This window comes from Mchenga conophoros, linkage group LG8 (assembly GCF_057382185.1).
Source record: "Mchenga conophoros isolate Kocher_MC1m ecotype Shallow Benthic linkage group LG8, M_conophoros_male_GT1.1, whole genome shotgun sequence".
NCBI classification, from domain to species: Eukaryota; Metazoa; Chordata; class Actinopteri; order Cichliformes; family Cichlidae; genus Mchenga; species Mchenga conophoros.
Window position 1 is genome coordinate 24812168 of NC_140533.1, and position 14599 is coordinate 24826766.

The 14599-nt window shown below is 41.3% G+C and overlaps 2 protein-coding genes across 3 annotated transcripts; one reads left to right on the top strand and one right to left on the bottom strand.

Moving 5' to 3' along the window:
- Nucleotides 1–674: 674 nt before the first annotated feature.
- Nucleotides 675–5234, bottom strand: mrpl43 (mitochondrial ribosomal protein L43). The gene is made up of 3 exons (XM_085285169.1): nt 4973–5234; nt 2953–3059; nt 675–965 (listed from the first exon to the last, which is right to left on the bottom strand). Exons 1-3 carry the CDS (start codon nt 5101–5103, stop codon nt 748–750), a joined length of 456 nt encoding a protein of 151 aa, XP_085141295.1. The 5' UTR covers nt 5104–5234; the 3' UTR covers nt 675–747.
- twnk (twinkle mtDNA helicase) lies at nt 5215–12694 on the top strand. Of its 2 annotated transcripts, none has more exons than XM_085285167.1 (7): nt 5215–5504; nt 5732–6377; nt 8608–9310; nt 10170–10410; nt 11005–11112; nt 11219–11360; nt 11835–12694. In XM_085285167.1, the coding sequence occupies exons 2-7, from the start codon at nt 5757–5759 to the stop codon at nt 12180–12182; spliced, it is 2163 nt and encodes a 720-aa protein (XP_085141293.1). In that variant the 5' UTR covers nt 5215–5504; nt 5732–5756; the 3' UTR covers nt 12183–12694. The 2 variants fall into 2 exon arrangements, with proteins under 2 accessions (XP_085141293.1, XP_085141294.1); XM_085285168.1 differs by lacking the exon at nt 5215–5504 and adding an exon at nt 5563–5596.
- Nucleotides 12695–14599: the final 1905 nt, after the last annotated feature.

Consider the following 14599-nt stretch of genomic DNA (forward strand, 5'->3'; position numbering starts at 1 on the left):
AACCAGTAGTTGTGCCAAAATTCAACGCCTTGTTGAATTTGAACAAATCACCCGCTGGACGAGTGTTAAATTTTCTGTTCCTGTTACAGAGGACAGCTCACACTGAAGGTTAAAGGCTGTCCCTCAGGCAATCACACAACCATCTGTCATGTTCATTTAAGCTGTGGGATATTTAAGGACACCTTCAAATCTTGTCAGTATTAAGCCGTGAAAACATTTACATTCACCCTGGAGTACAACTTAAAAAACATGTAATTCTTCTTAAGTTTTTACACTGAGCGATGCAGACAGCACAACGGCTGTGCTACTTCTTCTTCTCTCGGTGTGCTGAAACCCACCTCTAAAGAAAATCTGTATTTAAACATCAACATCTGAAAGTTGTTGGGTTTTTTTATTTCAAAGTTCCATCTGCGGCACTTATTACACAAATCTTTAAATAACCTTGAGATTTAAAAACAGTTATCTGCTCTTTAGTATGCCCGCTGACAAAGCTCTGGTGGATCCATTTAAAGTCTATTCAAATGTGGCATTTAGAGCTGGAACTGTGAGCATTTTTCCTTCAAGTGGGCTCTGCTGCAAACAGAAGGAGATGGTTAAAAAAAAAATAAAAAAAAATCAGACAACAGTGTGGTATTATCCAGGAAAACAAATCAAAAGGAAGCCGATGCAGAAACTGTTATTCACCAGTGATTTAATTTAAATTGCAAAAAATACAAATGGAAGTTCAACATTTTCTTTCGTTAGTCCTTATTGAGAATCTGGTTTCTGTGGCCTTATGGGGCCAATAGACGGGGGCCGGTTGGTGAAAGGGTGCCACAGGCCCTGGATGCTGGGACTGTCTGTGTGGAAGGGTTTGCGGATGCGGATGATTTCCAGACCGGACTGATTGGTCAGCTTAGTCAAAAGCTCGGATATCTGCTGAGACGTTTTGCTCGTGATGGTTTCTTCCCTCACGTTGCCATTTACTGCAAAAAAGGAAAATATATGCGACTTTTAAGAGGACACCTACAACATTAACATTAACAACAATACCTTCTACCTATGTTATACTGCCCCCTACAGTATCTAAGACTGCTTTATGGCAGTTTACTTTTCGTGCTTCTTATTAAGTAAGTAAAAATGAGACAGAACAACAGATTTTGGATATAACATTAACACAAACTGTCTGTTTCTAAAAATGTTCATTTGGATTTGGCACATGGTTTCATAGCTGGGTATTATAACAGTGAAGTTGGATGAAAAATCTACCTTATCCATACTCAAGCTTTTTGAAAATGGAGTGTTCATTAAAACTTCTGACAAAATGTTTAAAAATTAAATGAAATATTAATTTGCATATGTGACTTTTAATTTGTTTCATATTTGCTGATGAAGAATTCTAAAATATTAATTCATCAAATATGATACAATTGGCGTGACAGGGTTAAAGACTATTACATGCCTTCTATATGAGAAGCTGGAAATAAAATATCAGTTCCCTATCTGCAAAATTCTCATTTCGACAATACTTCCAAATTTGCTGTCAGAAATCCAGGATCCAAATATTTTAGAGATTTCAAGCATCCATCATTCTATAAATGTCCTTACTGATAAAGCCACAGTACCAGATATTTACCCTAAAAATATGAAGAATCTGGTTCAAGGAGTTTTCAGATAATATGAAAGAAATGTTAGAAAATATGCCTTGATGCATGCTCAATCATACAGGTAAGGAAATCCTGAAAAGATGATTCTTTTTTTTTCTGGAAGTAGCATTTTCAGTGGGGAAAACGTTTCATCCCCATCCACGTGACTTCTTCAGTCTCAGCTGACTGCAGGTTTCCCCAATCTTATGAACAGTACATCTGCATAGCCAAATATGGAGTTTCCTCAACAGCCTGAAGACAGAAGGATGCCATACCGAGGATGTGGAAAGCGGGGGAAAAAATTTGCCTGACAGAAAACTCACCCAAACAGTAAAAAACATCCTTGCAGGGTTAAATTTAAAGCCGAGGCAAATTCCGATTGTCGAATTGATCACAGCTACAGAAACAGCAATTCAAAACATCAACTTTGCAGATGTGGAAGCAGAGCAACTGGGGACGAAAATGTCCTCAGCATCCAACATCAACATGGGGGAGAGGAAGGCACTCACATCGCTTAGTAATAACAACATTATCATCCTTCCGGCAGACAAGGGTAGGTGCATGTTTTTGCTAAACCAGAAAGACTAACATGAGAAAATTGTGTTGCTGCACAGTGACAAAAATACTTATGAGCCCCTGAAATGAGAACCAGGTAGTTGTTACAGGAAGAGGGTGATAGACTGTCTCAAACAGTTAGAGCAAGACATCGTTATTGAGCAAACCTCATACCACAGGCTATACCCAGGAGAATCTAAACCAAGTCTGTATGGTTTACAGACGATACATAAACAGGGTGCACCTGTAAGACCAACTGTCTGTATGATCAACTCGGTCACCTATAACATCAACAAGTTGCTGGTTTCAATTGTCAACCTATTGGTGGGCAGCTCTAAACACCACATCCAGAACACTTTGGATGGAATCAGTTAAGTCTTATCTCATCTTATTTTAGTCAGGCACATCTGTGATGGTTAGTTTGGAAGCATTTGAAAGCTTACCATCTCTAGAGAGTCATGACTATATTCCTACGTGATTACCATTCATTTTGGTACTCATCTTTTTATTCAGTATACATTATCGATTACTCAGTTCAGAGTCTAGTGAGTGGAATATAATAAATGTTCTAATAAACATTCAGTTGCTCTCTATTATAATTTCATTACCTTTAAACTCCTTAACAGAAGCTTGTAATCTTAACTCCTTCTCTCTTTGCTTTATATCTACATCAACAAATGATATATATTCAGAAATCTCACTGTCACTCTGCTTCACCATTGTTTCAGTAAATTTATTCAGGTCTGATTCGAACAGAGCTGTGGGCACTTACAGTATTCTGCAACTATTTTTGGTACTCTGCAGGGCTGCGGAGACACATAGACGACAGTTCCAGGGTTCTTGTTGGCATAATCCACAACTCCCTCCTCGATGAAATCCCTGAAAAAGCAGGTTAACCGGTATTACAGTTTGGTAAGGGTGACAGAGTTTTTTGTTTGTTTTTTGAGCCATACCTGCCAATTATTTTCATTACTGGTTAATAAATTATTATACTTTTGTTTAAACCACACAGTCTGAGCGTAGCTGTATAAAATGGAAAATTAAATGACAATCATATAATTAAATTTTATGCTTTGTGCTACTTTTCATTTCAAAAAGAAAAAGAAATGCATGAACAGTTAAATAACTGATAATAAAACAAACTTGGGGGAAAAAAATCTTTCCAGATGACAGACATCACCCTGCAATTTTCAGATATGAATTTAAAAAAAAAACATTTTCTTTAAAATACAATTTTAGAAGAGCACAGGATGTTTTAATTGGTTAATGTGAAGCTGGACCCTTTCACTATTATAATGCAAATGTAAAGTATTTGGCCTATTTTGTGTGTTAGCAAGCAGATAAACAGCTTAAAATGAATCAACAGAAACATTATTTTTATCTTTAGGCTACTGAAGTCACAGAACATTCAGTCATGAAGTCAGAAACTATTCTGAGCAGTGAAAAATTCTGCTGAGAGTCTGCAAATGTAACTGCTGCTAGCATCATGATGTGGCGTTTGAACAATAAAGGGCTGTTGGTGATGTCTGTCAACATCTACTGCCAGTGCTAAAAGATTCTTCTACTATGATCCCTGAATCCATATCACAGGAATGTGATGATCATCTGGCTTTCTGATTGTGTGTTACAGAAGCAGGTAGTGCATTTGAGCCTACATGCTATAATAGGAACTGCAAAAATCCTGCTTAACTGCACATTTTTGGGCCATTTCTAAAATACTCTATCAGTTACACCTTGTCAGTACTGGGTTTGACCGCTTTTTGCCCTCAGAACTGGTATTATTCTTTGTGGCATAGATTCAACAAGGTGCTGGAAACATTCCTCAGAGATTTTGGTGCATATTTACATGACAGCATCACATAGTTGCTGCAGATCTGTTTGTTGTACATCCTTGTTGCAAACCTACTGCTCCTGCTACTAAAGATGCTCTATTAGATTGAGATGCAGTGACTGCGGAGACCATGTGAGTACAATAAATTCACTGTCATGTTAATGAAATCATATTGAGAGGATTTCAGCTCTGTGACATGACATCAGAAGGCGACTTGGGGTTCATTATCTTGCCCAAGGATACTTCGCTATGTAGACCGGAGGAGCCGGACATCAAAACACCAACTTTCTGATCAGTTGGTGACCTGCTCTGCCTCCTGAGCTACAATTCATGATTTCATGTAGTTTACACCAAATTCTGACCCTTCCATTCGAATGTTGCATCATTTCCAATTTTCTATTGTCCAGCTTTGGTGTAGGTTCAGTTTCCTGTTCTCAGCTGAAAGGAGTGACATCAGGTGTCTTCTGCTGCTGTAGCCCATCTGCTCAAAGGTTTAACGTGCTGTGCGTTCACAGATGCTCGTCTACATCTTTAACTTTCTTCAAAATTCTGATGCTCGTTTGGACTTCATCTGGTCTTTGGCCATGTCTACATGTGTTCGGTTGCTGCCATTGTGATTTGTTCACGAGATATTTGCATTAACGAGTAGTTGAAAGGGTGTTCCTAATGAAGCGGCAGATGAGCATATTGTATGCTATGACGTTATGACAAATAGATTTTTAACCTGCTGTTGGCTTACAGCATCTTTTGGATTCCTCCACCGGGAAAGACGGCTGATTAATGAAAATAATGAGGTACAAGACTAACGTCAACATAATAGACTAGGATCTAATTTAAGAATAATTACAAGATCTAAATCAATAAACCGTGTGCTAATCAGGAAACCAAGTAATCTCTTAGATTTTTTCAAGGCCGTGACTTAGAGGAACTGTCTACATAAACTATCAAAGACTTCTTTTACCTGGCTCCCAGCGAACTCTGAGCCTTTTTGGAGAAGACGATGGAGATGCGTTTTAGCTGGCAAACGTACCGACCGACGCCATTTTGAAGGACACTTCTCAAAAAACGACTCGGTGTCCCTCTGGAAGTCATCGTTAATCTGCTCTTTTTCTACTGCTGCACAAAAATAACACAGTCAAACACACTAAACGGTAACAAGGCTCTCAGAGGACAACCTGACGGGCATGTACACAGCGCTGTCCGTCAGTAGCAAGTTCCGGAGTGAAACGCATAGCTGACATAACGGTTAACAAAAAAAGATACCTTCTAGAAGAAGACTTTTTTCGTTGACAAATTAAACGTCCAACCATTACATTTATTTTCTACTATAAAAATGATCACGTTGAGTATAATTTAAAAGGTAAATATGTGTTAGTCTAGCTTTCCGAATATCTAGTCTTCCGTATTGTTCACACGGACTTGTTTTGGAAACGCACCGAAAAGCCCGGGTTAGAGTGGAGCATGGGAGGAGAGGAGGACAGATATCAGAGACTGTAAGTTGTTCTTTTTCAGCCTCATGTTTTATTAAACGCCACTAACTTTTGAGTGATGCTTTCATACGCCTCCATGATAATTTTCATGTTCGGTACGTCTCCGTTTGACAAGAAAATAACGGTTTTCTGCCTCTCCTTAATTTGACTGTCTAGGTCACCCCAAAACTTTGCTGTGCTTTTCCTATATTAGGCTGCTGGTTTCCTCATGTCTTGGTGTCTTTTTGCAGGTTCAACGTGCTGACCACATAACCAATGTGGAAAGGCTTGCTGCTGAGGAGCTCCACCTGTCTCTTGCAGGTGGGAGCTCCAAGGTTTCTCCTCCAAGGATGTCTTACATCTCCATTTTTGAGACCTCTAGCAAAGAGGCTGCTTCACAGGCCATTTCCAATACCTTGGGGTACAGGCTACTTCCTGACACACACTGGGACCAGAGGTTATAAAAAAGACACCAAATCTACTTTAGAGTTCCCTGTGACCCCAGTCACAGTCACAGACATCAAACAGTATCTACGCTCCAAAGATATTCCCTTCCACGATGGTTACAGCTGCCTCCACATTCCCAGCATCTTTGTGGATTTGTCAACCAGGAAGGAGGTCTTCTCCCTGTTCATTGACAAAACCACGGGACAGTTTCTGTGCAAGGACACGCTGGTGGAGGGGAGCTGGGAGGACCTCCAGGACTGTTTGGAGGTGATGCAGAAGGACGGGGAAGAGTCCCTTAACCCTAATGTGCTTCTGGGGTATCCGGAGAGTGTGGAGGAGCAGGAGGAGAGAGAGAGGGAGCTGAGAGAGGTGCAGAGGATCTGGTCCACCTCTGTGCCACTCACTGACCTCCCAGAGGATGAAGCTCAGCTGATTAAAACCATTTTCCAGGTATTATTCTGTGTAATTTGTGATTCTTAATTCAAAAGATGACACGAGCAGCTCATGAACAGCTTCCCCAGAGCTGTTGCCCTCACCACACATCTCCCTGCACTGATTACAAAGATCGGCAACAACTAACACACACACACATCCTCAGCTCTGTGACAAACATATAGAATAGAATAGAATTCAACTTTATTGTCATTGCACATGCACAGGTACAGGGCAACGAAATGCAGTTTGCATCCATCCAGAAGTGCTTTAGTGATATAGATATATTACAATAAATATTAGCAATAATATAGATATGTAAATATATTACAGAAATGGGTCTATTATGGAATGTTATGATGTACACGGTATGAAGTATGTTGTGAATATTCTATAACTATAGGTATGTACAGGCTGTAGTGAGTACAAGCTATGTACAGGCTATGAACAGGATATAAATATGAAAAACTACACAGAATATGAAATAAATAACTTTACAGAATCTGAGATATACAGCTATACAGAAATGGGAACTGTGCAAGTTGTAAACAGTTGTAGGATTAAAGATTATCGTATGTACAGAATGATTATTACAGAGCTATACAGTAGTGCAGTTAAGATAAGTGAGATATGTGGATAATTCTACAGAGGCTATATAAAGTGCTGGTGGTTGTGAGTGGTGGTTCAGTCCATGTTATTATTGTGTGTTTGAGGGTACAGTTGTCCATTGTGGGTGTGTGTATGTTCAGTCCATGTTTTAATGTGGGTCAGATGTCAGGAGTTCAGGAGTCTGACAGCTGTGGGGAAGAAGCTGTTCCGGTACCTGGTGGTCTTAGTCCGGAGGCTCCTGTGGCGCCTCCCAGAGGGCAGGAGGGTGCAGAGTCCATGTGATGGGTGACTGGGGTCTCTGATGATTTTCCCAGCCCTTTTCAGACACCGCTTCTTGTAGATGTCTTTTATGGCAGGAAGTGGTGCTCCGGCGATGCGCTGGGCAGTTTTCACGACCCTCTGCAACGCCTTCCGGTCCGAGGCAGAGCAGTTCCCGTACCAGACTGTTATACAGTTGGTCAGGATGCTCTCGATGGTGCAACGATAGAAGTTCACCAGGATGTCTGAGGACAGGTGGTTCTTCCTCAGAGTCTTCAAGAAGAAGAGGTGCTGGTGAGCCTTCTTGACCAGCTTGGAGCAGTTGGTCGTCCAGGTGAGATCCTCGGAGATGTGGACTCCCAGGAACTTGAAGCTGCTCACACGCTCCACAGCCGTCCCCTTAATGTGGATGGGTGGATGTGGGTCAGCATTCCTCCTGTAGTCCACGATGAGCTCCTTGGTCTTCTCGGTGTTAAGCAGCAGGTTGTTTGTGTCGCACCACTCAGCCAGACGATCCACCTCCTCCCTGTAGGCGGCCTCATCGTTGTCACTGATGAGGCCAATCACCGTGGTGTCATCTGCAAACTTAATGATGGTGTTGGAACCATCAGCAGGTCTGCAGTCGTGGGTGAAGAGGGAGTAGAGGAAAGGGCTCATCACACAGCCTTGTGGTACACCGGTGTTCATTGTGATGGTAGATGAGCAGTGGTTATCCAGCCGGACATGTTGGGGGCGGTTGGTCAGGAAGTCCAGTAACCATTTGCAGATGAGGTAACTGATGCCCAGGTCTGTCAGTTTCCTGATGAGTTGTGAGGGGTGGATTGTATTGAATGCTGAACTGAAGTCTATAAACAGCATTCTGGCGTATGTGTTGTTGTTGTCCAGGTGTGAGAGGACAGAGTGCAGTGCGATGGAGACTGCATCCTCTGTGCTCCTGTTCTGGCGGTATGCGAATTGGTGGGGGTCCAGGGTGGGGGGGAGACAGGATTTGAAGTGTGCTAGGACCAGTCGCTCTAAGCACTTAGTGATGATGGGGGTGAGTGCTACTGGGCGGTAGTCATTGAGGCAAGATGGGTTGGAGTTTTTGGGTATCGGGACGATGGAGGTGGATTTGAAGCAGGCCGGTACCACAGCGTGGGCCAAGGACAGGTTGAATATGTCTGTCAGCACTCCTGCAAGCTCCCCAGAACACGCTCTGAGGACACGCCCGGGATATGTGCACATACACAACCATTCTCATCCTCTGAGACTGCTAGTACCTGAATGTAAAGTCACTTTAAACATATATATTTATTTTGTTAAATATGGTGGCGTATGTACAAGACCTTACCTTTTCCTCTACAGTGTCATCTGGCACAGTAATGTCAATGCTTTGTTTCAGATCACAAAGATCTCCAATGCAACCCTCAAGAAGTTTGGAGTGAGATTATTCAAGCCAACCAAAAGCCTGGTTTTCCCCTGGTTTGGTGGACCTGATTCCTCTTTAAAAGGGGTCAAGCTCCTGTCAGCTCAAAGAACAGAAACTGACAAAGTCACATATAATGAAGCTACAGTCCCAAAGTCTAACTCCTATTACAACTTGTTTGGCCTCCCTCTTGTGGGACGTCTGGACTCGGAGGTGGTGGTGACGGGTCACGAGTTTGACACGATGGCTGTGAGTCAGGCAACAGGACTCCCGAGTGTTGCTCTTCCTCGCGGGGTCAGCTGCCTTCCTCCAATCCTGCTGCCCTACCTGGAGCAGTTCAAGCGGGTGACTCTGTGGCTGGGGGGAGACATTCGCTCCTGGGAGGCGTCAAAGAGCTTTTCTCGCAAGCTGGGCATCAGGCGTTGCTCCCTTGTGCGGCCCGGTGAGTACCGGCCGTGTGCGGTGGAGGCTCTGGCCCGAGGTAAAAACTTAAGCAACATCATTAAAGCCTCGATCCCAGCGGCCCATAAGTCCATAGTGTCCTTCAAGCAGCTCAGAGAGGATGTTTACGGGGAGCTCGTCAACACAGATCAGGTGGCTGGAGTGAAGTGGACGAGGTTTCCTGAGCTCAACAGGATTTTGAAGGGACACCGCAAGGGAGAGCTGACTGTTTTTACAGGTACGGTGTTACTAATAATGATGTTTTAAGACTCTGGAACTAATTAGTTGTTTTTTTTTAAATCCCAAGAAATCATAACCAAAATTAAGTCATTTCTTCCCTTTTTAAAAGTGATACAAACAAAACTCATAGCATCATATAATCAATATCTCTGTGGATAATGGATCTTTCTTCCACCACTTCTAGGTAGCCAAATATCAAAGCCAATTTGTAAGCAAGCAGATTTAAATTCAGTCTTTTATTGTTCTGCCCTGAGTTGTGATCGAGTTTCACAACTCAACAACAAAACAAAAACCATACCTGATTGAAGTTTGGATGATATCTTCTTCAAGATGGTCTCATTTGTCAGTGCTGCAGCACTTTCAAAACTGCTCCTGTTTTTCCCTTTTCTGACTTCTGCAGCATTGTGGCTATTTTTGGATCAGTCAGTGAAAGTCCCAACATGCTTCTTTATATCTGCAATTTCATCATGGAACTTCAAACATGTGAATAACAAATCCACTTCCTGGTGTCCCACTGTGTGCCATTTAAATTGAATCATCACTGTTATAACACTGACCCACTGCATTACCTAGCTGAATTAATGCTAAAAAGCTGTGGAAGTCATGCAGCACTGCTCAAGGACCTTGAACCGGAGATAGGCTGACTTAAATTCAGCCACAATATTTGATAAAAAAAAAAAATCAAACCGCATACTTTCTTTAAAGGAAGAGGATGTAAAACACTCACAGCTGGCCAAGTTTTTACTTTTCATTAAAGTGTCTGGAAGTATGATGGCTTTTTAGTTTACCAGTTTAAATATAAAGTACAAGTACTAGCTTTATTAACCCAGTACGCAATCATGATGTTTCTTTACCAGGTCCTACTGGAAGTGGGAAAACCACCTTTATCAGTGAGTTGGCCCTGGACCTTTGCATGCAGGGTGTCAACACTTTGTGGGGCAGCTTTGAGATCAACAATGTTCGTCTAGCCAAGATCATGTTGACACAGTTCGCCATGCAGAGGCTGGAGGAGAACCTGGAACAGTATGATTTCTGGGCAGACAAGTTTGAAGAGCTGTCGCTTTACTTCATGACTTTCCATGGGCAGCAGAACATCAAGTAAGTCTTATTAGTACTTCAGGGATCCATTAAGTTCTTTTATTGAAGAGGTTTGCTTTGTTTTTTAACATAATCTTGATAGTTTGATCACTTCTTGTTGGAGTGTGGTTGCTCAGTCAGTAAATGTTAAATGAGTAAATGAGTTTTTTAAATGGACTAACAATGAAGTGGAGTTGTTGCTGCAAGTAACACAAAAGTACAAAGTTGCAAAAGCGAGTGAGAATTAAAGAATTTGAAGAAAAGCTATCTGGAGCATGTACAAACTGATATTAATCTTTAATAGGGCTGTCAAAATTGAGAGCAAACAAAATAACTGCTGTATAATGCCCTCTGCTATCTTAGTTTAATTGGTTACATGACTGCATCATATGACTAAAATGCGTCATCGTTTCCGAAAGTCTCTGTTTATGCAGTCTACACTGCCTTTCCGCTTTGGCGAGCATTTTCAAAAAGCTCTGTTTTCCTTGACCAAAAACGCAGTCTCAGTGTGGACAGAAGGCCAAAACGGAGAGAAAAAGATACGTTTTCAAACGAAAACATATTAGTGTGGACATGGTCTAAGACCCTCTGACTCCTGTCCAATTTTGCCTGCAGGACAGTGCTGGACACAATGCAACATGCTGTCTACCTCTATGATATCAACCATGTCGTCATTGATAATCTACAGTTCATGATGGGACAAGAAAACCTTTCAGTAGACAAGTAAGATAAAAAAAATGTTGTTTATCTGGTGTGTGATGATGTCATGTTAGTGCTGTTATTGGTGTGTTAATGCTGTATGGAAATACAATGTTCTCATGTACCTCAGGTTTGCAGTCCAGGACCACATTATCGGGGTTTTCAGGAAGTTTGCCACTAACAGCTCCTGTCATGTCACCCTGATCATTCATCCGAGGAAAGAGGAGGATGACCGAGAACTGCAAACGGCATCAATCTTTGGTTCTGCTAAGGTAAGGCAGTGAGAGTTTCAGTTCAGTCTGGTAGAAAATACTGAAGGAACAGTTGAAAATGACAAATTGTTGGCAGACAGATACTGTACATTTAATGTACAATGTTTAATTATCCTCTTAACATTGTCACAGTCACCAGTGACCTGGTCAGCAAAAATGTACCCTATTTGTGGGTATTTCCCCTATCTGGCATTCGCAAATTAAAATATTTTAATAGGAGAACTAAAAGGGCCAAAATAGAATCACAGCATCGATAGGTTGTTATTGTGAGAGTAATAATAATTTTGTTCATACTCATCAAAATAGCATGGGTATCATTCTATTTTGATTCTTAAAAAACATTAAAAACATTTTAATAAATAAGCACATCTCTTGACTTGCTGTTTCAATAAAATGCATATACGCTTGCTCTCTTCTCAAATCTGCAGTTTTCCAATTTAAGTAAGACACGTCTTGACTTTTAACTCCTTCCAGGCCAGCCAAGAGGCCGACAACGTCCTCATACTGCAGGAAAAGAAGCTGGTGACGTGTCCTGGCCGCAGATCCCTGCAAGTGACCAAGAACCGCTTTGATGGAGACGTGGGCATCTTCCCTCTGGACTTCATCAAGTCTTCGCTGACTTTTTCCACTCCCATCAAAGGAAAACACAAGCTGAGGAAGGTCAACACTAAGCCGGAAAACGAGGAGGAGGACGAGGCCACTGCAGCAGCGTCAAAGAAGGAGGAGGTTAAAAAAGACAAGGTAGAGAAAGTGAAAGGAAACACAAAGACTCCACGAACTGTTAAAAGTCCTGCAAATGGAAACGGAGCCATTCAGAAGTGAACTTTCATTCAGAGTATTCTCTCTGTTGATCAGGGATTTGAATGTTAAACCTCAACCAGACTCTTTGTATGAAAGATAATGTTCGACAGTTGTATGTCAATAACAGGAGGTTCAGCTAAGCTAAATACAAGTACATAAATATGAACATGCATATGAAATGTATGAATTAACATCCCTGAATCCAGAATATGCCAGGTAGTGAAAACGTGTTTCATCGTGGAATGAAGCATGTTACAGACAGAATGTGAAATAATGACAGCAAAGTGTTAAACTAGTCTTCAAAGCTTTTCTGTTCAATGTAGTAAGACTGAATTTGTTAAGTGTTGTTTAACCTATTGAAATAATAATGTGACGCCAGGAACTACTGATTAAATAGGGATGGTAACACTATCACTGTCTGCTTAGAGGCATAATACAAACCCCTGCACATTACCACAGTGTGTTCTCTACTGACTTTTTGTACAACAATGATTTGTTGCTTTTTATAATAAACACCCCCCAACAACTTCTAATGCAGATTGTGATTGCGTTTTCTATCTGTGGTCACCAGGGGGCGTTGTGTGCTAAGAGACTGGAGTTTAGTTAACTTCAGATAATTGTTGAGCAGCAAATATCAGCCGTCCTATTTCCAAATGGCAGTGATCACTGACTACAGACATATGTGTTCGTTTAGTTTCGTCTCTCGGCTACAGCAGCGACTGCCTTAACAACTTGCTAACGATTTGTTCCATATGTCTGATTTATAAATGACTACAAGCGTGACAAAGCTCAGTTATGCACGTTAGGAAAAATGTAGTTTAATTCTGCACTCTTTGGTTAAGCAGCAAGCTGTGTACCCCTCTTTCCTTGCTGTTTGACTGAGTTTCAGAGTTTGTTTGTTCCCTTTTATCCTCCTGTGAGCCTGCCTTTTGAATAATGATAATTAAGTTCAAATACCACGTATGGAAGAGAAGACTACTAAAGGTTTTAGCACACTTGCCTGTTAATTACCCTTCATTGTCCAACCATGGCCTTCTCCAATGTCACACCACACAATGCATTATTTAGAGTGGGTGACTTTAAATAAATGCAAAGTGTTTTTAAAACATCTTCCTATGAATATTTCATGGGTAAAGTCAACTACCCTGCCTCGGTTGCACTGGTGTGGGGTTACGAGTAGAATCAGCAGCTCTCAGAAGTGAAGAAAGTCTGCATTGCGCTGTGTCGTGGGCTGCTGCAGGACGTATTGATGGCTGAAGTGTCGCACTTTATCACAGTCACTGCAAACCCATATAAATTTCAGGTTTATGATTTAAAGGGTTAGTGGTTCAATGTGGGAATATGAAAGTGCCTGTGTGTTTTATACCAGGGCCTTTGGTGATTTGCAACCTTGAAATATACACTGAATAAATCAAGTGTCACTGTGGGAATGACACAAGTGTAAAATCAAGGACCAAAGGTGCCAAAATGGAAAAAAAACTAACTACTGAATAATTAAAAAATCCAATTTAATGCACTAGATACATAGATACAAGTTATAGAATATTTTCTTTTCTGTTATTTCGTATTTCTGTATTTTCTTTTACAGTTCCTTTATGTTTCAATATAAAACGAGCTGGCCAATACCAAAGGCAAACACGGTCCTGTGAAAACATTTTTTCACTGGACTATTATTGCAACACCTTGATTAATCTATTCAGCTGTAGATTTCCTTACATCCTTTGAGTTTGTTCCATGGCCCAATTTGGGCCAAGCTTTGGTCTCACAGATGGCCTCACATTTGATTCTAGAATACTTATAGAGGAATTCATAGTCCACTCAGTGACTACAAAGTGCCCTGTAGCTGCAAAACAAGCCTGAATCATCAACCCTCCTTTGCTGTGCTTTGACAGTTGAGCTGTTTGTGCTGATAATGCTGTGCATTGTGGCCAACATCTCCACTTTGGTCTCATCTGTCCACGGGACATTGTTCCAGAGGTCCTGTGGATTATACAGATGCAGGTTTGCACACAAAAACCAGCCATGAGAGAAGCGGCTTCTTCTCGGTGACACTTCCAAACATGTCGTGCTGTTCAGTCTTTTTCTAATTGTGCAGTCATGAACTTTAACGTTTAGCATGCTAACTGAGATCTATAGAGTCGGTGGTGTAACTCTTGTACTTTGTCTTTGTGTTAGACTGTTTGAAGCTGGAGTGAATTTGCTGGAAAGTCCACTCCTCAGGTGATTGTGGCATAAACTTGACTGATTGACTGACTGCTTTGGTCCTCCATATGTAACACCTTAGGATTATGGGAATGTTGAGGCAGCCTTTGCACTCCAGATGCATAGCTTTGCTATGACTTATGAAATATCAATCTAACCTGAATGTCATACATATGTATAACAACATGCCTACTTTGTCTTCAAAATCTTTCAAACCAAGTGCCTGAATTACTCAA

What these genes read in the sequence shown, in the direction of transcription:
- twnk (XM_085285167.1), top strand. Translation starts at nt 5,757, where the DNA reads ATGTGGAAAGGCTTGCTGCTGAGGAGCTCCACCTGTCTCTTGCAGGTG. An exon ending in AGAGCTGACTGTTTTTACAG is followed by an intron (nt 9,311 to 10,169) that starts GTACGGTGTTAC and finishes TTTCTTTACCAG; the next exon opens with GTCCTACTGGAAGTGGGAAA. An exon ending in CATGGGCAGCAGAACATCAA is followed by an intron (nt 10,411 to 11,004) that starts GTAAGTCTTATT and finishes TTTTGCCTGCAG; the next exon opens with GACAGTGCTGGACACAATGC.
- mrpl43 (XM_085285169.1), bottom strand. Translation starts at nt 5,103, where the DNA reads ATGACTTCCAGAGGGACACCGAGTCGTTTTTTGAGAAGTGTCCTTCAA. An exon ending in CAGAGTTCGCTGGGAGCCAG is followed by an intron (nt 3,060 to 4,972) that starts GTAAAAGAAGTC and finishes CTGCTTTTTCAG; the next exon opens with GGATTTCATCGAGGAGGGAG. An exon ending in AAAAATAGTTGCAGAATACT is followed by an intron (nt 966 to 2,952) that starts GTAAGTGCCCAC and finishes CCTTTTTTGCAG; the next exon opens with TAAATGGCAACGTGAGGGAA.